Source organism: Acanthochromis polyacanthus, chromosome 1, assembly GCF_021347895.1.
Source record: "Acanthochromis polyacanthus isolate Apoly-LR-REF ecotype Palm Island chromosome 1, KAUST_Apoly_ChrSc, whole genome shotgun sequence".
Taxonomy (NCBI): domain Eukaryota; kingdom Metazoa; phylum Chordata; class Actinopteri; family Pomacentridae; genus Acanthochromis; species Acanthochromis polyacanthus.
The window spans coordinates 34,646,840-34,673,420 of NC_067113.1; the positions used below are offsets into that span (position 1 = coordinate 34,646,840).

Here is a 26,581-nt window from a genome sequence, read left to right on the forward strand (position 1 = left end):
ATACAGTGAAGAATGAACCCACAGGGAGGGAAAAAAGAGAAAAAGAGCAAATAAAATACCCAAAGTACATGATGTTCATATTTATGACCTGATATCTGCAGAATAGAATGCAAGTTTAAAATGCTTCAAAGGATGCGTGGCTTCCTGTGTTTCAGACCTCAGTATCCTGTTGACGTTTCTACTGTTCACTGCGAAAAACGTGATTTAAACGGGTTCAAAATCAACTTTTAACATCCCATCTGCGACTCCTGCTGTGACTTATACCAGATTTTAAACAATCTAGTGGTTTATTTCCATCTCTTAAGTGTCCTTTTTCCACGTCTAATTCAGTTCAGCTCAGCAGAATAAAAATCTGAAATCCTCTTCCTGGAGATCAGATCTTTAAAAACAAAGCTCAGAGTTTTCCGACCTGGAATCAACCCTCTGCAGATCCCATCAAGGCTGTTCAAAGTGATTATCCTCAACATGTTTTGATCCACTAGTTACTCACGACCTGCTGGCCTCCTGCTTCCAGCTCATTGAGGAGCTTTTAATCCACAAACTCTCCAACAACAAGCACAGAAAACACACTTTTAGCAGGTTTTTAACTGTAGATTGAGACGTCAAAACTTGCCAACAAGATGAAACTAACATCACATGCTGTCATTTCTCAGAGCTACAAACAAATAAAAGACCAGAAATTAAAGCTGCTGCTCAGTCGACGCGTCCTTGAGCGACATATTCTGTCTTTTCTGCACAAAATGGCTAAAAAAGAACATCAGAAACCTCACAATAATATGCTTAAGAAACATTTTTTTAATCTGGAAAGTTGGAATTATTCTTCATTGTCAACTGGTGTTGGCCCATCAGTCTGGCATTTTTTCAGAAAAGCTGTTAAAGTGTATTTTTTGCAAAATTTAGGGACTTTGTTCACACTTTTCTGCCATTTTACCAACTTTTTTCGATGCAAGACTTTAAAATATGCATAAAAACACAGTAATAAAACATAACAGTTGACATCAAGCAGCTAAAACACTGGTGGAAACCAAACTGGAGTTAAAAGAAGAACAATTAATCTTTAATACAGTCAAATCCCACAGTTTTCTGCAAAATTTAGGATTTTTTTTCATGCTTTTCTGCCATTTGCACCAACTTTTTCCAATGGAAAACTTCAAAATGTTCATAAAAACAGAGTAAATAACAAGAAAACTGAACATTATGCAGCTAAAACACTGGTGCAGACCAAACCAGAGTTAAAAGAAGAACAAATAATCTTTAACAAAGTCAAAAAATGCATTTTTTTGTTTTGCAAAATTTAGGGACTTTTCTCATGCTTTTGTGCCATTTGCACCAATTTTCTACAATGCAAAACTACAAAACGTGCATAAAACACAGCGAGAAAACAAGAAAGTTGAACATCAAGCAGCCAAATCAGGGGTGGAGACCAAATCGGAGTTAAAAGAAGTCACAAACCGCAGTTCTTTTGCAAAATTCAGGGACTTTTTTCACGCTTTTCTGCCATTTGCACGAACTTTTTCCAATGCAAGGCTTCAAAATGTGCATAAAAAAAGACTAAGAAAACAAGAATGTTCAACATCAAGCAGCTAAAACACTGGTGGAGACCAAACTGGAGTTAAAAAACGAACAAATAGAAACCAACACTAAACTAAATGAAGCAGTGAGGTAATTCATCAGCTCTCAGCTTGTTTCCGCTGCAACCAAGTGGATAAAAAAAAAGCAGCTTAATGAGGTTGAAGGCCACAGCGTTCTGAACCAGACAGAAACTGAAAGTCTGTTTCTCTGATCGTCTGAAGGTTTTTTGTTCCAACTTTCATAAAAACATCTACCTGCAGATGCAAAACTAAACACATCAGCTGAAAACTCTTGTAAAAACAATCCTGAGGAAATCTATAAAACTGGGCGTATCTGAGCATCTGGTATTTAAATAATCTTTCCTGACACACCCTCAGTAGACTTACGTGTTGTGAAATGTGGACATAAAAACAGGCGTGTGCAGCTTTATCAAGACTTTATCTAAAGGTTAGTGGTCACGTGTTCATACCGTACGAGCTTTACTGTAAATACAGGGATGGTTTGGACGCTAAAATGTTGATTTACAATGAAATACTGTAAATATTGTGACAGGAAAAGCAAGTATTGGAGGAATTAATGTCAAATATTCTATATTCTGCTGGGAAACCTTTAGTTTAACATTCAACACCGAGTTAGAGCTGAAAAATTAGTTTAATATTCATCATGATTACAACTTTTCTTCAATCAAATAAAGATAATCGACTGCGACACCAATGTTTTAAACAGTCCAGGTGGATAAAAATCACCTGGTTTCTAGTAAACTCAACTATTTTCAAATAGATTTTTGGTCAGACTGATGGAGACTAGAAGCTTCTAGGTTTTTTAGGTTTGTAGGTTTTTTTTAGGGCTTTTAGGAATTATTCTTGACATTTTCTCAGATTTTGTGCAATCCAAATTTATAAAAATGCACATAAAGACAGATATAAATGGTCCAAACTCTAAAAATAAAGCTCTATATGTGCTATAGTGTGGGTATGCAAATGGTGTCAGGGTGTATAGAACTTAGATATGTCAGTGTTTGATGTGCAAAAACTGCTCAGAAATGACTTGTGGAACACGACCAAGAGCCTCAAAACTCCCCAAATACCAATTCAATAGAACATCTATGGGACAAACTACAACAAATTCAAACCACAGAGGTTCAACAAAGCAACCTAAAGGACCAAGAAGACTATAGGACTCTCCAGAAACTGTTTTGGCAGCATAAAGTGGAACTACAGATGGATTTAACTAATTGTGTCACTTTTTTAGGATAGATTCTTGACATTTTCTTGGATGTTGTGCAATCCAAATGTATAAAAATGCACATCAAGACAGATATAAATGGTGCAAACTCTAAAAATGAAGCTCTATACGTGCCCTGATGTGTCGAGGTGTACAGAACTGACATATACAAGGTTTACCATCCTGAAGGCCTGAGGGAAGAACATTTCCCGAGCGTTTGATGTTTGATTAATAACACCGTGTAAATATTCATGGATTCTCTTAGTTGCTCTGCAGGTCTGATCGGACGCCGACATTCATTAGCGGCTACATGTGGCTACATGTTTTGGGGTCGGCCGGCGTCGCTACAGAATCATGTGAACGGCCTTAAAGGAAGCTATTAATAGATGGGTAATCACCAGTAATCCTCCACAGCTAGCCAGGAGAGAGAAAACTAGACTTAAACTGTGAGATAACACAGGAGAGTAGCCTGGAAAGACACTAGAAATCTTTAAACACCACGACTCCAATGGTACAAGGATTTCTAGTGGAAATGGTGAAAAATCCAGTTTAAAACTCAAAGTTCTTCTAGTTCTGGTTAACTAAACTTGTGGTTCTCAACTCTATGGTTTCTCAATTCTCACCAAGGTGGAATCAGTCAGTTTCTACATATTTATTCAATAGTTTTTCAGAAACCGCAGCTTGTAAAATATGGCATTTGATTGGAAAATAGTCTGTAATTCAGCTATTTATAGATAAATCTCAACTGAGATCACTCTACGCAGATGACATCCTTCTTTAAAAAGTTTGAAAATTAATACAAACTGGTGTATTTACCGCTGGTTCAACAAAAATATAGTCCATGTTATTGACAGTTTTGTTTGATAATATCCAAATTATTGACAGTTTCATGCTTAAATTTCAAAGATTTTTAGACTTTTGTGGATTAATATTCAGGGTAATTGCAATTTTGTGGCTTCAAACCCAGATTAACTGTTTTGTGCATTTATATCCAAATTTTTTAAATCGCTTTCTGGGTTTACATCCACATTTTCTAGAATTTTGTGCATTAATATCCAGGTTATTTACAGTTCTGTGTGTTATTATCCTTGTTATTGACTTTTTTGTGTGTTAATATCCAGGTTCTTAACTGTTTTGTGCACTGAAGTTAGACGTCTGTTTGGCATCTTTAGACGTGTAAAAGCTTAAAAACATCTAAAGTGAACGACAAGATTCGACAACAACTGGTCTTAAATTAATTAAAATGAAAAAGCCCACAAGAACTAGACAAACAGAATATTTGCATTTGTTTGGTGAAGATGTCGAACCAGATGACACTGGGAAACCTGTCGACTGAAAATACCGGACGGTCGTCATGGCAACCAGCTTCTCCGAAAATAAAAAAAACTCTCTTTGTGACCGCAAAGGACGAGGACGTGATGTTTTCAAGGACAGAAAACCACCAGTAGCTGGAGAAGAGCGCTGGATGCTGGAATATGAACAAGTCTGATGAACTCCTGCTGCTGTAAATCTGCTTTTAAACCACAAACCGGAGCTCTTTAGTGTCGTTTACTACCCGTATCATGGAGGCTTTCACTCCACCGTCCATCTTTATCCCATAAATCCATTTAGCTCCTGCAAATGTGATCTTTTGTTTTTAATCCGGTATGACTCATGAAGGCTGCTGATCCACTCAGACGTGATTTAAAGGATTATTATGGAGCAACAAGTGGACGTCCGGAAAATGTTGCTCTGATTCTGATAGAAGCTGCAGGAAGAAAGTTAATGTTGACTGAAAAGATCTGAATGTTAAATATAAGAGGAGGAAACTCAGATGGACGTCTGTTAAAAATGAATAAATCAAACAGTTGGTGTGAGGAATAATTAAGTAGTTTCTCCAGCAGTTCAGTATAAAACGTGGGATTCAGCTTCAATGCATGGATTTTAATATTAAGAGGCAACAGGTTTATTCTAACAACACTTTCTCTATTAATATTCAGGTTATTGATACTTCTGTGCATTAATATTGAGGTTTTCAACACTTGTCTGCATCAATATCCAGATGTTTAACAATTTTTGTGTATTAATATCCAAGATCTTAACACACTTGTCCATTAATATCCAGGTTTTTAACAGTTTTGCTCATTACTACCGAAATATTTATCAGTTGTGTGCATTACTAGTCATGTTTTTAACCCTTCTGCGCAATAATATTCAAGACGTCGAATGTTTTGTGGACGATATCTCGGTTTAATATATGTGAATTTCAATTTTCTTATATTTTATGCATCAATATCCCAAGTAATGTCCATTAATATTCAAGTTCCTGACAGTTTTGTGTGCAGATATTTCAGTTAAGTGCATTAATATCTAGATTTAACATTTTTATGTGTTAATATCCATCTTATTGACACTTTTGTACATTAATAATTTAAAAACTCTTTACAACATATGCAAGAATCTATGTACTTTCAGTATTTGTTCCATCAGTATTTCTACTCGTGGAAGATTCACCACTGTATTTCTGCACCATCATTTTTACTGGAAATTTCCCCACCGTGACATTAATAAAGACTTATCTAATCTCACATTGACAAGCAGCTCACGTGGTTTATCTAAAGCAACAAACCAACAGTCCCCATGAGGCCCAAGAGCAACCAAACGGCTGTTTTTATAATTGAACAGTCCCTGCCAACACCTCAGAATGAAAGAAACCACAGATTAAGTGACTAATAACATCTGTAAAGTTCAACCGGCTGATGCTCTGGTTCGACCTGCGGATGAACTCAGCGGCTGCCTGTGGTGGTGTCGTATAAACACACAGTAGGAAATAGCTGCCTGACAAAAATATACATGAAAAACTGCTATTTTAAAACAGCAACGGGGTCAGGACTGGAGAATCAGAGCAGCAATGATGGGAAACCAGACTGCTGTTCATAAATATGCAGACAAGATCACAGGGCAGAGGGTTGGATTTTTAAAGTCGATTTCACTCCAACTTTTTAAACGTTTGGGAGCTTTCTCCTCAAAAACACAACTGAAACGCTGTCGGGAACACAACACAGCAACAGGTGGCCATATAACCACTACTCTAAATCCATCTCAGCCAATCAGAAGCCACAGAAAAGCTATTACTGGTTCCCAGTTAGCCGCCAACAGCAATTCATCACAATAGGAGGGTGTCATCTACATAGAGGGATTCTCGCACCTCTTTTCTTCGAAATAGTAACGGTATATTCATGTGCGGATATTTATAATCTCCTGTTAGCAAGGTTAGCAGCAGCGTCATTTCTGACCACATCAGTCATTACACAAAATCTCCTCATGACAACAAAGACGGTAACAACACAAACTCATGCACCTCAAGCCAAAGTTTCCGCAATTTAAACGAAAATTTGGGGAAACAAACACTAGATTTGACAGATGTTAGTCTAGAAGAATCTAAAGATGCTACGGATTGTGATACGGATTTAAAAGTGATAAAATGCTTGCGAAATGTTGCAGAAACTTCCTTAATAGCAATACAGGGATGGGATCAGCAAGTTCTGATTCCAGCGGAAAGTTGTTGACGGGTGTGTGTGTGTGTGTGTGTGTGTGTGTGTAGGTATGTGTGCGACGGCAGCGGCGCAGCGACTTCCAATCGCTGGGCCGTTTACAATTGTCGTTAACAAGCTATCGTTAACGTCGTTACCATCTCGCGGGAGTATCAGCGACAATAAAGTGTTCAAACTTCAAATGAAATCGGCGGATCCGCGGAAAATTCCCATCCCTGGACTCCACACTTCATGGTGATTCGATTACAGTACTGTACATGACTGCTCTCACTGAATGGCAGCTAGCATTCAGCGCGGTGGATATTAGCAGCCGTTCGATATTACGACTCGCCGACCATAAACATACCTCACCCCCCCCCAAAAAAATTTTCTCCTCGAATTTACACGCTTCACAAGAATGACCCTGGCAATGATAAAATCTGCGGAATTCCGCGGAAAATTCTCATCCCTGGCAATAACAAAACTGTTCAGTAGAACGTAAACAATTTATACCAAAAGAATTCCTTCATGGAAAAGATGACACTAAATTTTCAACGATTATCGCTAACGAAGTAAAAATAATGCATAATATCCATATATTTAATAATGTTGCACAATAATGTCCAAATTTCTAAATACCTTGTGCATTAATGTCCACGTTGTTGAAATTTGTGTGCATTAATATCCGAGTTTTTAACACTTTTTTGCATTAATATCCAGGTTATCGACAGTTTTGTGCATTTATATTTAGGTTTTTAAGTTTTTGTATCAATGTCAAGATTTTTTAACAGCTTTGTGCATTAATATCCAAATTTTTAACAGTATAGTGCATCAATATGTACGTTATTGATCATTGTGTGCATTATTATTGACAATTTTGTGTATTAATATCCAGATATTTAACAGTGTTGCACATTAATTTTCAAGTTTAACAATTTTGTCCATTAATATCCAGACTAGTGACAGTTATGTGCATTAATATCCAAGTTTTTAATAGTTTTGTGCATTAATATCCAAGTTTATAATAGCTTTCTATACTCATATCCAGGTTTTTAATAGTTTTGTGTGCTGATATACATATAAGTGGCTGTAAATCTGTTCCTGATTTCGATGTTATTGTGCTAAATTTTACAGCTGTACCACCGCGTGCTGTGAAAATATCGCTTCTATTTTTAAACACTACCTCAGTTTGGCCGCAAATTCAGAATCTTACGATACAGTTTAATGGAAAACAGCTCGTCGGCCACTATTCTTAGATCACGGCGCTGCACAGACCTCAGTGGAAACAGAAGCGTACGAAGGTGTAAGATGACCAGCGACACTCTTTAAGAACAGTCCACACACACTAATGTGAAGGGGAAAACCCACTCGAGCTCTAAAAGCAGTGGGCGAGTGTGACCGGGCTTCGGTTACAGCAGCAGGGAGGGTGAGCCAATCCAACAGATGGACTCATCAGGCCACTGAACCCGGTCTGAAGGTTAATTTGTAGGATATTATGACCCGCCAATGACGGAATTATGTATGTACACACTGACTCGGACGCCATCACGGTATAAACAGTCCAAGCGGCAGATTAGTGGACTGTTGATGCTCTGCTGCTACCGGATTCAGAAGCCCAGAAGTAAATAAAAAACAAAAAAACAAGCCTCTGCATGGATAAACTGTTGGTTAGTTTACGGTTAATTAACTGTCTGTAAGATTAAATGATAAAGACTTAACAGCTTTAACCTTTAACCCCAAGAACACCGTATCTACAGTGCCTGTATATCAGAGTGACGACATGACGGGTCCAAAAAATTTTGGTCACGTGCTCTATGGGCGCCATTTTGTTTCCTATTCATGAACGCCAGGTTTTCCTGTTAACCCTTTACGCTTCAGTGCGTCGTAGGTGTACCCCGGCGGTACACCTACTAATTTGCATAGGAATTTCAAGAATGTCCGACGGCTGCAAACCCGATTATACAAACACTATACGCCGATGGAAAGCTTAGATTCTCACGAATCCGCCGGTATAAACCACTTTCAGATGTGATTACCACAGCGGGTGAGAAAAACACATTTGTCCGACAAAAACGAATATTCATCCATCCGTTCTCTATACACGGCTTCAACGCACACAGCGCGACTCACATTTCCGGGTTCATTATTACACACAGAAAAAAAGATTCCACAAAAAACGGCCATAATCCAACCTTTTACATCCAGACAACACAAGCCAGTAAACTATTTTGTCCAAAACATGTCCTGAAGTCGGTATAAAATCCACGAATCGGTCGTTTTCAAGGAAATGCACCTCGCGATGTGCGTCCAATATTCCCTGTATTTTTCGTAATTTTTTTTTAATTTAAAAATAGAATATTAGCGATTTTTTGTACTGAAAACGGCTGGAATTGACTGAAGCTTAAAGGGTTAACGTTGTTTACACCGCAGAGAGTAATTCTAGGTCCTTTTTCGCTTCCTAAATACCTGAAAAATGACGGGCTGTAGTGCCTTTGGGTGCACAAATCGATCAAAGAAGGGATTCCACATGTTTAGATTTCCCAGTAATAGCGAAAGAAGGAAACTGTGGGAAAATAAAGTCCGGAGAGTGGGATGGAAACCGACTTCATCATCGTTTTTGTGCCAGGTTAGTCCATGTATGTACTTTCATGTTATGATGTATGGGTGAATGACAGATAGAAAAGTTTGATGTGATTTTAGGCAGTTGTGGTTATTTTGACTTTGACCATTTTCATGCATGGAGATGCATGAAATACGGGCCACTGAAGTTTAACTGGTTACCCCGTTAAACTTCAGCGACCCATATGTTCAAACGTATTTTGCTAAATTGACTGAAGCTGCAAACTCGATGATAGCAACATTATACACCCATGGAAAGCTTAGATTCTCATGAATCCGCCGGTATAAACCACTTTCAGATGTGATTACCACAGCGGGTAATATAAACACATTTGTCCAACAAACAGCAAATAACAAACAGCACAACTCACCTTTGAAGGCTCAAAACTAGTCAGATGAAAATATTCCACAAAAAACTGCCATAATCCAACCTTGGACATCCAGACAAAACAAGCCAGTAAAATATTTTGTCCAAAACATGTCTTGAAATCAGTAAGCAATCCACAAATAGGTAGTTTTGTGAATGTGCACCTCGCGCTGCGCGTCCCATATTGAGTGAATGGAAACAAAATGGCGTCAAATCCCCAGTTGTCGCCACTCTGATATACAGGCACTCTAACTGTATCTACTGTCAAGCATGGTGGTGGCAGTATCATTACTAAGTAAATGGAAGAAAATTCTTCAGGAAAACTTAAAACCTTCAGCAGAAGGTTGATCTTGGACACAGATAGGTGTTTCAAACAAACAAATTTAGTTGAACTGCACCAATTCTGTCCAGAGGAGTCAAAGATAAACCAGAAGATTATAGATGGAAACCAGAAGCACCTAAGCCAAAGGACATCTAAGCAAATATTTGCTTTTCTGTATGGATATTTTTGAACCAGCAGAATCGTTCCTATCTCCAGAGGTCCTCCAATAAATCCTATAAAACAACCCAAATTCATGATTCATTATATAGGAGTCTTTGGAAACTCAAGGCTGTCATGACACAAATGGTCTTTACAAGTGGATGTAAACTTTGTTCACAACCATACTTAACAGTTTTAAACACCATATCTACTGCCAAGCTTGGTGGTGGAAGTATCATTACACAGTAAATATAATAATGGAGGAGGATTACCTCCACTTTCTCCATGAAAACCTAAAACCATCATCAGAAGGTTGATCTTGGACACAGTTGGATGTTTCAACCAGACAATGAGTCCAAACACACATCAGATGTGGTAAAGAAATGGTTCCATCAGGCTAGAATGAAGGTTCTCGACTGGTCTCCCCAAAGTCCAGACTTAAACCCATCAAAAACTTGTGCACTGATAAAGAAACGAATCTTACCCAGAAAGATGAAAAGTTTAGCAGAACTTCACTAATTCTGCTCACAGGAAGAACCAAACAGAAGTAAGAATAGTCAAAAGATATTTAACCAAATACTGGCATTTCTCTATATACATATTTTCTCTCTCTCGATATATATATATATATATATATATATATATATATATATATATATATATATATCCAGAAGACCTTTAATAAATGTATGAAAGAACCAAAATTCATGAATGTTTTCTTTAACAAAGACTCATGTGTTTTAATGATCCTATCATGGGAAATTCAGAGTGATAGGAGTCATTGGAAACCGTCTTGATGAACATGGACTTTACAAGTGGATGTAAACTTTGTTCATAACTGTACTGAAGAACTTTGACCTTTAGCCCAAACAACACCATATCTATCATCAGGCATGGTGGTGGCAGTATGATTACAAAGTAAACTGAAGAACCAAAATGCGTGATTGCTTTTTGGTGACAGACTGACGTGTTTTAATGATTCCATTGGAGAAAATTAACTGCAAACTGGCAACTGCTGTTATATCCATAAACCCTGGAACAGACAGTTCAGTTTTCAGTCTGGCTGCAGTTTAATAAAACAAACCCACTAAACATTCTGAATGATAAATCTCTAACTGTCTACTATCCTGGTAGCAACTAGCAAAGACCAACCAATAAAAACAAACTAACTGTCCTGTCTCTGCCCCCCGGGGCTCTTAAGCCACAGAGGTTAAACATTACATAAAGGATTACAGCGGAGACGATAAAACGCCGACTGACATAACATCTGTTCTGTTCGGTCTTCAAACCAGCATCATAACAGTCGTCAGCTGTCCACAGAGATCTCCACAGGAAGCTAGAGCTCCACCAGCTCAACAACAATATGTTGACGTTGACACACATGTGGAAAAGATCACACGTGTTGATGCAGCAGGTGGGACTGATGCAGCAGAACATGAAGACAGATTTGACTGGTGGTGGTTTTTTCCATATTCAACTGTGAGAGGCCTTCTGCTCGACCATCTCTGCTCCAAACTTTATAGTAAACTACACATATTTAAAAAGATGTCTGCACTAGTTAACTTATGCTATATATAAATATGTATTTTAACTTCTAACATGGAAACATGGAGTCACTGGAAACTCAAGGCTGCCATGATATAAATGGACTTCACAAGTGGATGTAAACTTTGTTCATAGCTGTACTTAACAACTTTGACCTTTAACCCCAAGAACACCATATCTACCATCAGGCATGGTGGTGGCAGTATCATTACAAAGTAAAGGAATAACAGAGGATCACCTCCACATTCTTCAGAAAAACCTAAAACCATCAGCAGAAGGTTGATCTTGGACACAGTTGGATGTTTCAACAAGACAATGAGTCCAAACAAACATCAGACGTGGTAAAGAAATGGTTCCATCAGGCTGGAATGAAGGTTCTAGACTGGTCTCCCCAAAGTCCTGACTAAAACCCATCAAGGACCTGAAGAAACAAGTCTGAGTCACAAAGATTAGGATCATAGATACAACCAGAAGCTTGTGGACGGCGACCAAATGGCGAACAATTAAGGTGTAAACAGCCAAAGGGACGTTTAACCAAATATTAGCATAGCCGTATGTATATTTTTGAGCCAGCCGGTTCTGTCGTATAGATCATGTATTTGTCATGCAGACACCATGCTAGTGCAGGTAACAGGGCAGGACTTGTGCAATGGAAAAAGTGGAACACATAAATATATATTCCTGACCCAGACAGAAGCTGCCGGTGAACCTATCTCCATGTTCTCAGGTCTCATATAAGCGTCCCAGCGAGGCGCCAGGCTGCTGTCAATCATTAACACATGAGGCCTGCTGGGTAAACTTTGCTCTGAGCCACTGCAGCCAACAACACGACAGATGGCCGAGCCGTGGAGAATCACTTTCACTGCTGCAGGCAGCCGGAAAGGTGTCGCAGGTACTGAACGCTGAGTTATACCAGGCTGCAAGACGGTAGCAAATAACACAAAGACAACTAATGGTTACGTCTGAGCAGAAAAAAACCACAAAGACGTCTTTAATATTTATGCTTTTGCAGCAAATAACACAAAGACGACTTTAATACTTACGTCTGAGAAGCAAAACCCACAAAGATGACCTTAATATTTACATTTTTGCAGCAAATAACACAAAGGTGTCTTAAATGTTTACATCTAAAAAGCAAACAACACAAAGAAGACTAATAATTATATCTGACCTACTCTCTTTGGATTTTTACAGTCAAATATTGTAGAATAATGAAAATTTTCTATTCAGAATTTTGGCTGTAAACTTAATTTTCTTTTGTGTGATTTTACTACAAAAATCTTGGACTATAAAAATATCACGCAAATCAGAGAAGGTCAAGCAAAAATGTTTGTAAATCTTTGATAATTTGAGATGGAACAACCCCAAGTAGGGCTGGGCGATAAATCAAATTAATTCAATTAATTTGCTTTTTTAAAACCTGACGATTTGAAAATTTGCCAAATCGTAAAATTGAGGCGAGCTTAAATATATAACAATATATATTCTTCTTCTGCCTTTCACGACTTGTGCACTGGCGTTTGCTTCCGCCTCTCATCTCCTTCCACCAAAACACTCACACCCCCGTCATGGCGGACAGAACAGCAGACGAAGAGTTGGTCGCGAGAAAAGGGCCTCATGTTACATCGATTATATGGAAGTGGTTCGGCTTTGACAAGACTGACACAGAGCAAACTACAGTCATGTGCAAGGTTTGCAAAAGTACTGTGAAAACGAAGAGTAGCAGCACAACTAACCTCTTTCAGCACCTCCAGCAGAGGCTTCCTAAAGAATGGGAAGAGTGCTGGCTATGAGCTAGCTACGAGTGCGGCATGGCTAGCACTAGCCATAGCAAACAGACCGCAAAGAAACAACAAAAATCGATTAAAATCGTAATCGTCCAAGATGACTAAAAAAAAAAAACAACAACCAAAAAAAAAATAAACAAATCGAGATTTTATTTTTGGCCACATCGCCCAGCCCTAACCCCAAGTATCAAGCATGGTGGCGGCAGTATCATTACAAAGTAAATGGAATAATGAACTGCTCATGCACATTTAATACACTCGACAATGTCAAATATATTATTATTTCTATTGTCAATATGCATATTAAATACATATTTTTTTCTGAATGAAAAGATCGATGTCATGAAAAATTAAAGGTATTACCGAAGGTTTTGGTGCCAAATCTTTGGTATTTTATTAGAATTAGAGCTAAAAACATTCAAATATGACAGATTTAACTAAAACACAGTTTTATCTCATCACGTCCTGGTTTTACTGAACCCTGATTTAGATTTTGGTGAAAAACTGATGATTTCAGCTTCTTTAATGTGAATATTCTCTCGTTTCTATGCTCTTTTATGACTGTAAATATTTGCTTATAGAGACAGAGATTGAACTTTTTCACTTTGTTAAAGGATTTAATACAAACTTGGATCTCTTCTAGAGCTGTAAAACTGATTTTTATCACATTTGTTGGAGGAAAATTGATGATTTCAGCTCCTTAAGTGTGAATATTTTCTGGTTTCTTTTCTCCTTTATGACAGTAAATTGAATAACTATGTTTAGGTGATACAGACTGAATGATTTCACTTTCATTTTGACTTTTTTTGGAGGAAAACTGACCTTTCAGAGTAATTAACTCATCTGTAAAATACAACTTTACGTAAAAAGATTTTATAAACACTTTCTCTGGAGTTTCCAAACTGATTTCAGCTTCTTAAATGTGAATATTTTTTTGGTTTCTTTTCTCCTTAATGACAATAAATTGAAAAACTTTCTATTTAGGCGATACAGACAGAATGGTTTCACTTTTGTTTTGACTTTTTTTTGACCATTTAGAGTAATTAAATAATCTATAAAATACATCTTTCTATAGAAAAACATTCAGTAGAACTCAGATTTATCTCATCAATTCCTGTTTTTTTCTAAATCTTGATTAAGACTTTTATTAAATGTTTTAATAGAAACTTTCTCTGGAGTTTAAAACTGATTTCAGGTTCCTAAATGTGAGTATTTTCTGGTTTCTTGCTGCAATATTTACTTTTACTGTATATAGAATAGATTAGAATAGAAGCACTTTATTCATCCCCGAAGGGAAATTCAATATAGCTATTAGATTTTGACGAAAAATGCAGATTTACCTCATTAATTTCTGGTTTTGCCGAATATTATTTGAGTAATTACAGAAAAATACTGAAGCAGCACGTCAATTCTGCTTAAACCCACTAAACTTTTAGACAAATTTAATCAAAACTTGTATTTTTTCTGTAGTTTCTGGTGTAAAATTGACAGTTTAGGAGTAAATCAGTCAACCAGCAGCTGAAGTTGACCTGCTCAGCTCTATTTAAAGCCATTTTCTACCTTCTCTACCACCAACAGCTCAGTTAAACCTCCTACTTCTGCTCTCCAGCTTGTAAACATCCCACATGTGCACCACAACTGACCGGACGGAAACTCAGGAGGCCCAAACTTCTGCTCGGACCTTCAACTCACGAGAAGAAGAAGAAACCTTCCACCGGCGGACTTTCCATTCTGAAAAAACACCCGTCTTCAGTTTCAGTCCATTTTAAGTCCTCCTCACACACACACACACAGCTGCTGCTAACGGCTAACAGCTAGCTGCTAAAGGCTAACGGCTAACACTCACACCAGAAGCTGGACTCACTGAATCAGGCTTCCTCTGAGCTGACCGGCCGTCCTGAACCCCGCCGGTCCGAGCCAAACATGTGGACGGTGGTTAGAGGATGTTCCCGGCTGAGGAGGAACCGTCTGCAGACCGGAGCAGTAAAGAGAACCCTGAAGGATCGGGTTTCTGCAGGACGGAGGCTCCATTGGCAGAGAGGCTCGGGGGCGGACCGAAGCCATTGTACAACTTTCTGTCTATTTCTGCTGTCGGCTTTATTTAAAGACCGAGGAGGTCAGAGACAGACCGGCCTCTAGCCACGGAGAAAACATACGCTCAGAGCCGGACACGGAACATACATGTGCTGCTGGTTTTACACGTTTAGAACACAGCAGAGAGGGAGAAGATTCAGAGACGATAAACAGCAGGAAAGAACTTTTAGCACTTTCAGATTTTGCCTAAATGAAAAGTGCATTACATTATTATTATTATTATTATTATTATTATAATAAGGAACTCAATGAGACAAAATTCATCTTGAAGCAGATGAAGAGATCCAGATTTAGACTTAAAGCTAATTTTTTAAAAAAAAAATCTATAAAAAATTGAAAACTTGGCAGCAAAGAAAATGTTAAAAATGTCTCAAAAACTGTAGAAACTGTGAAAATAACTGCAAACATCTGCAGAATACTGACAGTTGCTGTAAATACAGCAAAAAATATGTAACATTGATATTTTTAGTTGACTTATATACAGTAAACAGCATAATTTTATGTAAAAGAACAGTGTTGTACTGTGTTTTGACATAAAACCATAAAAATTAATACTTTTATTGTGATTTTACTCGATGTTGTGTCTTTCATAACAAAACACGGAGAATCTGTAGAGTTAAAATAATTTTACATTTTTAAATCATTCACAAACATAATTTCTAATTTAAATTAAGCAAAATACTTGTAAAATACAATGTCATTCAAATGATTTTAAAAAATGCATTCCAATTTATAAAAAATAAATGCTCTGATTTTTCAGTGATTTTACTGAATATTATCTGTAATTCACCAAAACAAGGAAAATCTGTGAAACAACAACTGAACAGTAAATTTTTCTTATTTAAAAGATATACTTTTTAAAAAAAATTGTATCTTGGAAAATATTCAATATTTTCAGCAAACATTTCACAATAATTTTAATAAATATTTATATTTCATCTTATAAGAATTTCAGGTAAATCAGAGATCACCGGAGCAAAAACTGTTCTAAAAATAAGAAGGTTTCAGATTAATTAAAGTGTTTAGATGCTGAACGTGACAACATAAGAATAAAACTAAGAGACTGAATAGAAAACAGATTAAACAGACGGTAAAGAACATTTTTCTATCAAATATCGCTCCTTTAATTCCTCCTCCTGCCTCTAACTGAATGTAAATCAGATTACATAATGATAATGAAGCCTCTTTTTTCCTCTTTCCAGCCAATCTGATGCTTCTGTTGCCATGACAACGGCCGACGGTAACCAGGAAACTCTCTGCCCGATTTCCTCTCATGAATGTTTAGAACTTTTGACAGCCCAAAACACCAGAAACCACGGAGAAAGAGCTGCTTTTTTTTAATTACCTCCGCCAAGGAGGTTATGTGACACCCGGCGTTTGTGTGTCCGTCTGTCTGACTGTTAGCAAGATAACTGAAAAACGCTTGGGCAGATTCACATGGAATTTTGAGGGGATGTAGACTATGGTAAGAGGAAGAGCTGATTTAATTTTGGTGGCAATCCGGAAAGGATTCTGGATCACTTTGAATTTTTTACTATGTTTTAGTATGTGGTCCAAAATATGACAAAAACATCACAGGTTAGTATGTCGTCCAACAAATTGGACCAAGGTGTCCAGATAGCTCAACTGGTTAAGAAGGTGATTCGTAAACAGAACTGTGTCAGAGACACAGGTTCAATTCCAGCTCATGATCCTTTACTGCATGGGTTTCCTGTTTTCCTCTCTATCCTTGGTGGAGGTCTGCACTCTCTGAGTGCTTTTCTATTTTTTATTTTATTTTACTTTTTTAATGAATCCTGATTCAACACCATCTGAAGGAAAGTTTCTGTTTTCTGGAGTAAAAATCTGATGAAAATTTTCATGTTTTAAGGTGTTTAAGGGAGAAAAACAACATAAATTAACTGATTTTGATTTTAAATATCAATCTGTGTAATAAGCAAATCAAGCTTTATTTTTCTGTTTTCTTTTCATTGCTCAACTTGTCTGCACTGTTTTCTATTTATTTTATTTTTTGTATTTTTTTATTCCTTCAGTCAGTAATTTTTAATTATTCTATTAAATCTGAGAGGATTTTATTCAGTTTGCAGTATTTTTGATTTTCTCCGTTTATTTTTAAATACTACTCTATTTTGTATTTTATCTTTTACAAGTTTAATTTTTTCTTTATTTTATTTTTTGAATATTTAAGTATCTTTGATTTTGTTTATTTAAATTTTATTCTGCTGTGTCTTTCTATATATTTTTCTCTTCTTTTGTATTTTTGTTACTATTTTACCTGATAATTTTTAATTATTTTCTAAAATCTGAGTGCAATCTAGCTTGTGTGCCGAATTTTTCATTTAGGTTTATTTTTAATTATTTTTTAAACTCTGTTGTATTTCGCATCGTCTCTTCTACATATTCTAAACAACTTTGTGCACACTAAAGTGTAAATAAACTCATTTCTCCTCCTTCTATTCATTCTCTAGTCACCGGCTGTCATTAATAATCACTGGTTACATAAACCGACATGTTGCTTCATGTTTACTGTGATTAAACGTGACGTCTGCAGTGATTTTCCACCGACCTTTGATAGAAAACTTCCTGCTAGAAGCAAGAAGAAGGAAAAGTCTGAGCTGTAAATCATAAATTTAAAGCTTAGTTTGACCCATTTATCTTAAATTTAATGAGATATGTCGCTTTAATTCCCGTCAGAGCTGCTTCCTGCATCATAAATGTTCATACAGAGATAAATCCAAGGCGGGCCTTCAGTCTATTGTGTAAATTCCTCAAGGTTTGCGTCACGTTTCTTCCCGGAAATCTCCTCCAGGAAACTTCCTCTGGCTTTATGTAACCAAACGCTTGGTGTTTCTGGAGGACAGAGCCCATAGACGCGGTTTGTGAACCTTAATGATGACGAGTAGAAGTTATGGAAACGAAGCAGGAAAAACAGAAAACATGGGGAGAAACCAAACCCCTGTTCAGAAATAACATCGAGAAAAACAATCAAATCTACCTAAAAAGTTTAACTCATAAACATGATCTATTACATGAAACAACTAAATTCACCTCATAAATTTAAATATTAAATAAAACATCTCTACGTGCAGCTTACTGATGACACATCTCAGAATATCATCACTTTCCTTTTATTTTCACTAAACGTCGGCTCACATTAGCGTCCATTTGTCGTCTTTAAAACATCAAAAGAAACAAAAACTCTGCAGCAGAGCTAACATTATCACAATTAACCTTCTGAGATGACAACAAACATCAGCGTCTCTTCATGTGAGTGGAAGAAAAACGCCTGAAAAATAAGTAGAAACAGCTGCAAGGCTAAAACACTAAGCTAACACCTGTATGCTAGCGGTAAAGCAACAAAGATGGAGCTACAGTCGAATAAAAATCCAGGTTTTTGGTGATTTTGATGCATCTGGTGCTCTTCTAAAGAAGAAGAAGGTTTCTCATCCAGAATGAGATCTTCAGAATCATCAGACGGTTCGTAGCGAGGAGGTGAGAAACCAACATGTGAAAGAGAAACCAGCGTGTGAAAAAGACCCGAGTGCCGCAAATAAACTCAGAGAGACAGTAAAAGACGAGCAAAAATAAACTGGAAGGACTCAGAGTACAGAAAGAACGTTGGTATCGATGCAAATGTCAGAAAAAAGAAGAAAGACAAACGGTTTCTTTACTAGAATCTTCTGTTCTGATAAATTAATCCAATTACTAGATCTGATCCTGTGTGTACAGGGTAAAAAAAAAAGCTTGAAATGGCAATTATGCTTAAAAACTTACTATTACTCTCCCGTTTAAAATTCTAAATAATAACCAGGTAAAAAAGCAGCAAAATGTGTATTTTTTACTAATAGTAATTATTTATTATCACTGGTATAATTAGAATTTTTTGAATACAATTATTATAATTCTTTCATAAAGTCTGGCCGTAAAAAATTACAATATTTTTAAATTTTTTTTAATCTGATTTTTTACACATATCTGCCATTATTTGAAAGAGAAATTATGTTTATTAAAGACTGACAAATGGTAAATGTTTTATGCTGTAGTTTTATAAATTACGGTTGAATTACAGACAAAAAATTAATTTAAATAAAAATTTCTACAAACACAATAAAATTTTATTATTTATGTTGTAATTATGATAAAGGGCAAAACCGTAAAGAAAATCAAAAATCTACATATTTACAAACAACAATTATGCTTTTATTTACATCTGACCATAAAATTACATTTTTTCTGTATTTAAATCATAATACTGTTTATTATTGGACAGAAAAATGTTCGTAATTACTATTCAAAATCAACATTGTAATAAAATAATTCTATTAAACATTATTGTTATTATCAATATTATTTTTAAGGATTGAAAAATGGGAAATAAATTTAAAGCCTGTTATTTTACACATTTTTCTGCTTTGTTAAATTAGTTAACAAAAACACAAAAAAGAAAAAAGCATTAATTTAAATGTTAACTGTAAAAAATAACAAAAAAGGCCAATACTGTCTACATCAAAAATTTGGATTTTTAGTAATTTGATCTTTTTGTTTTTTCTTTATTTAAATCTGCCAAAATAGAATTATTTTACAGATATTTGCCGTTATTTACAGTTTTTTTTTTTGCATGTTCTCCGCCTTTTGGTAATGCACTTTTCACAGCACTCGTATTATTTAATTGGTTCATTTATTTCACAGCAGAAACACACAACACAACTGGAATCAGGGTGGAAAAAAAACGTGTTGGAAGAAGATAAATAAATTTTGTTTTATATTTAAATGTTTCCAGACACTGAACTCTTTCCAGGTAAACCTGAAGGTGAGTTTATCGCCTGAGGAGGAACCAGGAGGATTGTTTTTGTAGTTTTTTTTCTGTCAGACAGGTGAAGGTTTCTGTCCGGCTACATTCCTGCCGTCAAACCAAACCTGGCCGATGTTTTTCAGGTGAAGCTTCTCTTTGTTCGTCGCTGCACCCACAAACATTTCTAACATTCCTGCTTCAGTCTGACACACTTTGAACCTTCTTAGACTCCAATTAACAGGGAAACAACAACACGACGAGCCTGCAGGGACCAATAATTATGGGCTGTTTTTATTTAGATTAATGTGAAACACTTTCAGATGCAACCTGCAGTCTGAGCTGAGCAACAGAAATTAAATTATTCTACTAATTATTACACAGAAATCAGCAAAAACAGACATCAGAGCTGAAATTTTATCTCAACCTGACATTTAAAAACATCAAAGAAGCTGCAGAAACACTTTAACGGCTCAGATTTGAATCAAAAAGAGGCAAAAACCTGAGCTGCTGCATGAAATTATATCAGTATTTTTAAGATTTTTGTGCAGTATTTAATATTTTCTTGGAAAATTCTTAACAGTTTCACTTTTTCCTGATTTAAAAAGTGAAAAATTGTTCAGTTAAGTGATAAAAATCAACTTGAAGTGCATTTTTTAAATCACTTTTCTTGCTAAAGTTCAAGATTTCACTACAATATTTATGGAGAAATAAAAATTTGTGAGTAATGTAGATAACAGTGTGTCGTTTCTTGCCATTTCATTTGTAATTTTGTGTTTACTGCCCTTTCATTTTCTGCTTTTTTACTTCCTGTAACTCAAATTTCTTTTGCTTAACCTCATAGTTTTGGCACAATTTTAAGAAATTACTCTTTTATTAAGGTTTTCTGCCTTTTTACTAACTTTAACATCAAAATTCATTTACAGATAATTTTTGGTAATTTTTCAAATAAAAGACTTACAAATGTGAGTTTTTTTGTGTTTTTGTGGAGAAAAAAAACCCAAAATGGTTGAAAATCTGCATTTTTAGATGAAAAAAAAACCCGTAAAATTATGACGTTTTTATATCCTGGCATCAAATTATGTCAAAATTTTTCAGATTTTTGTGTAATATTTAAAATGTACTTGGTAAATTTTAAATTGTTTTACTTTGTCCTGATTTAAAAGTGAAAATCCTTCACTTAAGTGATAAAAACATTTTAATAAATCAACTGTTTTTTTAGCACTTTTCTTGCTAAAGTACAAGATTTCAAGACGATATTTATGGAGAAATGTAAATTAATCAACATTGTAAATAATAGTATGTCGTTTAATGCTATTTTATTTGTAGGTTTTTGTTTACTGCTCTTTAATTTTTTGCTTTTTTTTTTTCCCCTTTCTGTAACTCAAATTTCTTTTATTTAACCTCACAATTCTGGCACATTTTTAATAAATACCTCAGTTATTAAGGTTTTCTACCGGTTTACTAACTTTGGTGTTCCAGTTTTAACATCAAAACTAATTTACAGACATTATTTTTGGTCATTTTTGCTCATAAAAGCCTTAAAAATGTGAGTTTTTTGGGGGAAAAAAAGCCAAAATGGTTGAAAATCTGCGTTTTTCGGTGTAAAATAACAAAACAATGAAGTTTTTACATCCTGGCGGTTGGAGATTAAGTTGAAAAGCTGCTTATGATGTGAAACAATTGATTTCCTCCAGAATAAAGACAGCTGATGAACCAGAAGACCAGACCTGCCTCCCGGTGATCGACCTGTCCGGACAGGTAACCAACCAACGGCTCTAAAACAACAACAGCAGCTCCTCGTCCAACCAGAATCTGAGCAGAAACAATTAAACTTTTCATTCTTTACCAACAGACATCAGACAAAAACTAAATTTAATGTTAAAAACCTGCAGCAGAATCTTTAAATAAGGAGGATTTCTGAAGAAGAGACGCTTCTTTGTTGGAGTTTTAATTAAAAATGAGCTCAAACAGAAGTCAGTCAAACTAATATTGGATATTTTATTAATAAATAACGTTGGTTAATCATTGCGGCTAACCAATGTAGCTCCAGATACTAGAAAGAATGCAGCCAAGAAGCTAAATGACATCCAGTAAAACCAGTGCGGTTTGTCGGATCTAGAAATGAAAACAAACTTTTGTTTGTGGGCAGCGTTGGAATAAAAAAAAAACACTCGGCCGTAAAGGTGAAACCATTAAACTGGTATGAGGACGACAACAAGGAAGGAAACGTAGCTGCTAGCGCTAGCAATGCTAATGTTAGCCTCATTCAGCTAACCAGGAGGAGATTGTTTACTCAGAGATACACCTCAGTCTGAGAAGACACTGCAGTTTATCACAGAAAAACTGGAAAATTACACACGAGAAATACAACTTTGGTGTTTTTCTTTGCTCTAAAACTACTTTCACAAAATAAACGAGCGGCAAAAAGAGTGTGAAAGCTAACAAAAAACACCAAACAACCATGTATTTACACCAATTAACGAGTTAATCAACAGCTACACATTTAATAAACAATCATTACTCTGTTGCACAGTTCATATTCCGAGAAAATATTCTAAAAATTGGCAAAAATACCCAAAATATCCGACTAAAATTTACGGTAATGTGTCTAAATTGACGCAAAATAACCTTAAAGATTGCTGTCTGGTGAAATACTGCAGTTTATCACAGTAAAAACTCGGGCTTAAACGCAAATCAGAATTAACTTTATTGTCCAAGAACGCAAATTAAACCTCATTATTTACAACAATAAGTCACTGCGCTGATTAATTCAGCCATAATTTAAAGGGGAACTTTGTTTTTTTTCAACCTGGGGTCTGTTTCCATACAGACCATACTGTTTACACACCAGTTTTGGGGCGAGCTATCGCGCGATTTCGGAACGAGATTTGCTTTCTAGCGTCCTGAGATTTGGATACAGACCACAACAAAGAGCGATCGCCAGGTAATGTGGAGGTTTTCATTCACTTCTCATCTCTAGTATGTTGTGGGACACTCATTAAGACTATTTGAGCCGGTCAGTGTGGGGAAAAAAGCACGTTAGGGCGGACTTTGATGCGGGGGGGGCCAGCTGCCCCATACTTTTCGCTAACTGAGCTGCTAGCTGAGCTGCTAAGCTGCCTGCCTGGCTAAATACTGGAGCTATGTCGAAAATTCATTTCTCCATCACTCACATGTATGAAATGACATGAAAACAGACCCCAGGTTGAAAAAAACCGAAGTTCCCCTTTAACTCTAATTCCAGCATTTAGCCGGTACCCGAGTGTATTTTGAGATCAATCAACCGTGCTTTCTGACGTTTATAATTTCCATTCCTGCGCTTTAATCTTTTTATTCAGGTGATCTGTTTCGTCAGTAAACAGCGATTAGCGCTGGAGGACGACTGAAAAACTGTTTATCAGCGTTTACTGTTAATAGAAGGCCGTTTTCAGTCATCTAAAGGAGGTTATTTGATCATAAAAGGTAGCCTAGCCACGCTAGACCCATGTTCTGAAGACGCAAGGGTCTAGGACCGCTCGACAGGGAGGAAGGCGGGCTAAAAGGTTGTCTATCAAATCACTCTGAAGCAAGGTATACAACCAATCAGTGCAACGAATAGGCTGACGTAGTTCCTAGAGCGCCGGCGGCTGGTGGCTAAGTCCCATTAGCTTCCCAACCAGTGGAGCCAACTGGTACATTAAGGATTTGCCATATCCCGTCGGCATAAGTCCAAATACGTCTTTCTTCTCAATGAAACACTTCAGTGCCGTTCTTTGTTTATCTTTGAAGTTGAATTTTAGCTTCAAATCTTTAAGGGCTGTGGCCAAAGCCGAGTCAAAAGATAACTGTTTATTGTGCACTGGTTGTTTCTGTCAGAATCGTCACGCCTCTGTCGTCACTTAGTTACGCCCGCCTTCTGACTCTACACTTCATGGTGATTGGTCCGGCCAGTTTTAGGAGAATCCAGCCTCGAGCCTTATGGAGGGTAACTAGACCCACCCTGGCAGAGAATTAAATTCGTTGCCGTGGGTTGTCTAGCGCGGCTAGGCTACATAAAAGGAGGATTCTGTTCACTTTCGTCACTTTAACTACACAAACGTTGTGGACGTTTTTGTCTTTTTCTTACCCTTGAGCAGCGGTAGGGGCGTGAGCTCGATGGGTTTGCCCTGAGAGCGGAACTGGGACGAACTCTGCGACCGCTTCTGCTTGGCCTTCCTGACAGACTTCCGTGAAAATCCGTCCACTTTGTCCACAGATGGAGACGTGGTGGCTGCCGAGGACATAGCCCTGCTGGGGGGAGACATCAACACATTAGACACCAGTTACAGGACAATTATTGATCAGAGAAGATCTGCAGCTTCACACAAATCACACTGGAGACAGCAATCAGTTTTAATGGGTTTAAAGGTGACATCTGATCAGAAATCAGCTTTTTTCATGCAGAAATGTCAGATTTCTGGTAATTTCATCAACTTAATTCACAGGAAAAGCAACAGTTTTATTATTAAACCTCCAGAAAGCAAAGATTTAGAGGAAAACAGCAGCAAAATATGGGTTTATATTTAGATTTATAGCTCATTTAAAACACACTGTGTACGTTTACAGCCAATTTATATCTGTAAAAATACAGAATACTGGTGTGAAGTTTGTTTTAAAGTTCTGTGATTTTATATATTTGAGATATCTGTAATTTAACAAAACGTGATAAAAATAAAAGTACAAAATATTTACCTTTTTATTTTTAATGTTTTAGATTTTTTTCTAACATAACCGCAAATATTTATAAAAAGTTTTGCGAGTGTAAACAAAATAAAAATCTAACATTTATCCAGCATCCAAGACTTATTGTTCCATAATGTCACTTCTTTTAATGTCAAACTGTGTCTTGAAACAAACAGAAAATCAGTGATTTAAAAAACATGGTTTGCAGCACATCTGACTGAATTTATGATGTTGTGCGAATTGTTTTACAGATTTGTGCAGTTTTTCCTCAATTTAAAGTCACATTTTTCACATCTTAAATCTCCGACAACAAAAATTCAAATAAAGCTCGACAATTTTAGACAGAAAAATGCAATTTTCCTGATTTATTTCAGCCTCCAGCTTGAGCATATTATTAAATTAATTATTAATCTCATTATGTGTTGTTATTTAATTCTGACCACTTTGGAGCTTTGCAGGAAAACAAACTAAAATTTAATATTTACAAACACAAACAAGCATTTGACCTCCAGGAAGACGACCTGCATTTAACTGTCACTGTACTAAATTCAACTTTACAGGGTTATTTTCCATTAAAACGGAAACTTAAATGCAACAAATATGTATTAATTTGGCCATAATTTAACTCTAATTCCAGCATTTAGTTTGACATTATTTGAGGTTTTGTGAACGTAAATGGCCCGCCTGCTGTGTTTTTGTTATTTTTAGACATGCAAATGAAACAAACAGGAAGTTGACTTTGTTTTTAATCTCTCCATCAGTCCATCTTCCTCCAGCCTTTATTCCGTCTAACAGCAGACCTTCAGCCTCGTTTTCTCAGCATGAGAGTCGATTTATTCAAACTACGGCGACACAAAGAGCCTCAACAATGGAGCCGCTCGGCCTCGGCGGGAGGAAGCCGAGGAAACGTCGACCGCTGTGTGTTCGCTGCTGATTACTGTAAAAAAATAAATAACCGACAACGAAAACACGCCTCAGAAGTCGTCACATTTTACTCTGAGAAACCACAAACAGAGGAAACGCCTGAACGAAGGCAGAGCTGGACTAAAGACTGGACTGAAGTCCATCCATCCATCCATCCATCCATCCATCCATCATTCAAGCATCCATCCGTTCATCTATCATCCTTCCTTCATCTATCATCCATCCATCCATCCATTCATCTATCATCCATCCTTCCTTCATCCATCATCCATCTATCATCCATCATTCTATCATCCATCCATTCATCTATCATCCATCCTTCCTTCATCCATCATCCATCCATCAATCATCCATCCATCCATCCATCCATCCATCTATCATCCATCCAGCTATCATCCATCCATCCTTCATCTATCAACCATCATCCATCCATCCCTAACCTGAAGTCATATTCTCCTCACAGATCAAACAGGAAGTGATAATTCATTCGACAGACGTGACAACATCTATTAGAGGACGACACATTCGTCTGTCATCACAGTTTATTGTCTGAACTCAGCGGCAGACGATCCAGATGTGTGAACGTCTTCCGTCTGGCATCTGGATCGTTTCCACGGTGGGAAAACGCCTCCAGCTAAACTCAGATCCGTCACATTCAAACCTCCTAGAGCCGGTTTGGCAACTCAGACTCCTGCTGGATCTGAAATCCAAGATTAAAATAAGAGTTTAACTTCCTGCCCTCCTGGTTTCAAACTGAGGCGATTTAAACGTCAAACGGCAGCTTCAGAGTAAAACAATGGAACAAACCGACAAGCTAAAGACAAAGAATCCACCTTCACTCTGAGATTATCTCCAGATAAACACTCTGACGTCGTCCAACCTTCAGCTCTGATTACCGTCAAACCCAAACACACCAAACTACCGCTCCTTTTCTGGTCCGAGATCCTCAGAAGTAAGGATTTA

At 36.7% G+C, this 26,581-nt stretch overlaps 1 protein-coding gene across 7 annotated transcripts in view; it reads right to left on the bottom strand.

Annotated features, from left to right (window-relative positions):
* ppp2r5eb (protein phosphatase 2, regulatory subunit B', epsilon isoform b) overlaps positions 1-26,581 on the bottom strand; it is a 53,983-nt gene that overhangs the window by 17,165 nt on the left and 10,237 nt on the right. For 3 of the 7 annotated variants that reach the window (XM_022191877.2, XM_022191875.2, XM_051958130.1), the window contains exon 2: positions 24,099-24,259. In XM_022191877.2, coding sequence (XP_022047569.1) covers positions 24,099-24,255 — 157 coding nt within the window. In that variant the 5' untranslated portion in view covers positions 24,256-24,259. Of the gene's footprint in view, positions 1-14,971; positions 15,115-24,098; positions 24,263-26,581 lie in introns of those variants that run through there. The other 4 variants (XM_022191876.2, XM_022191874.2, XM_051958127.1 and 1 more) reach the window with 2 other exon arrangements.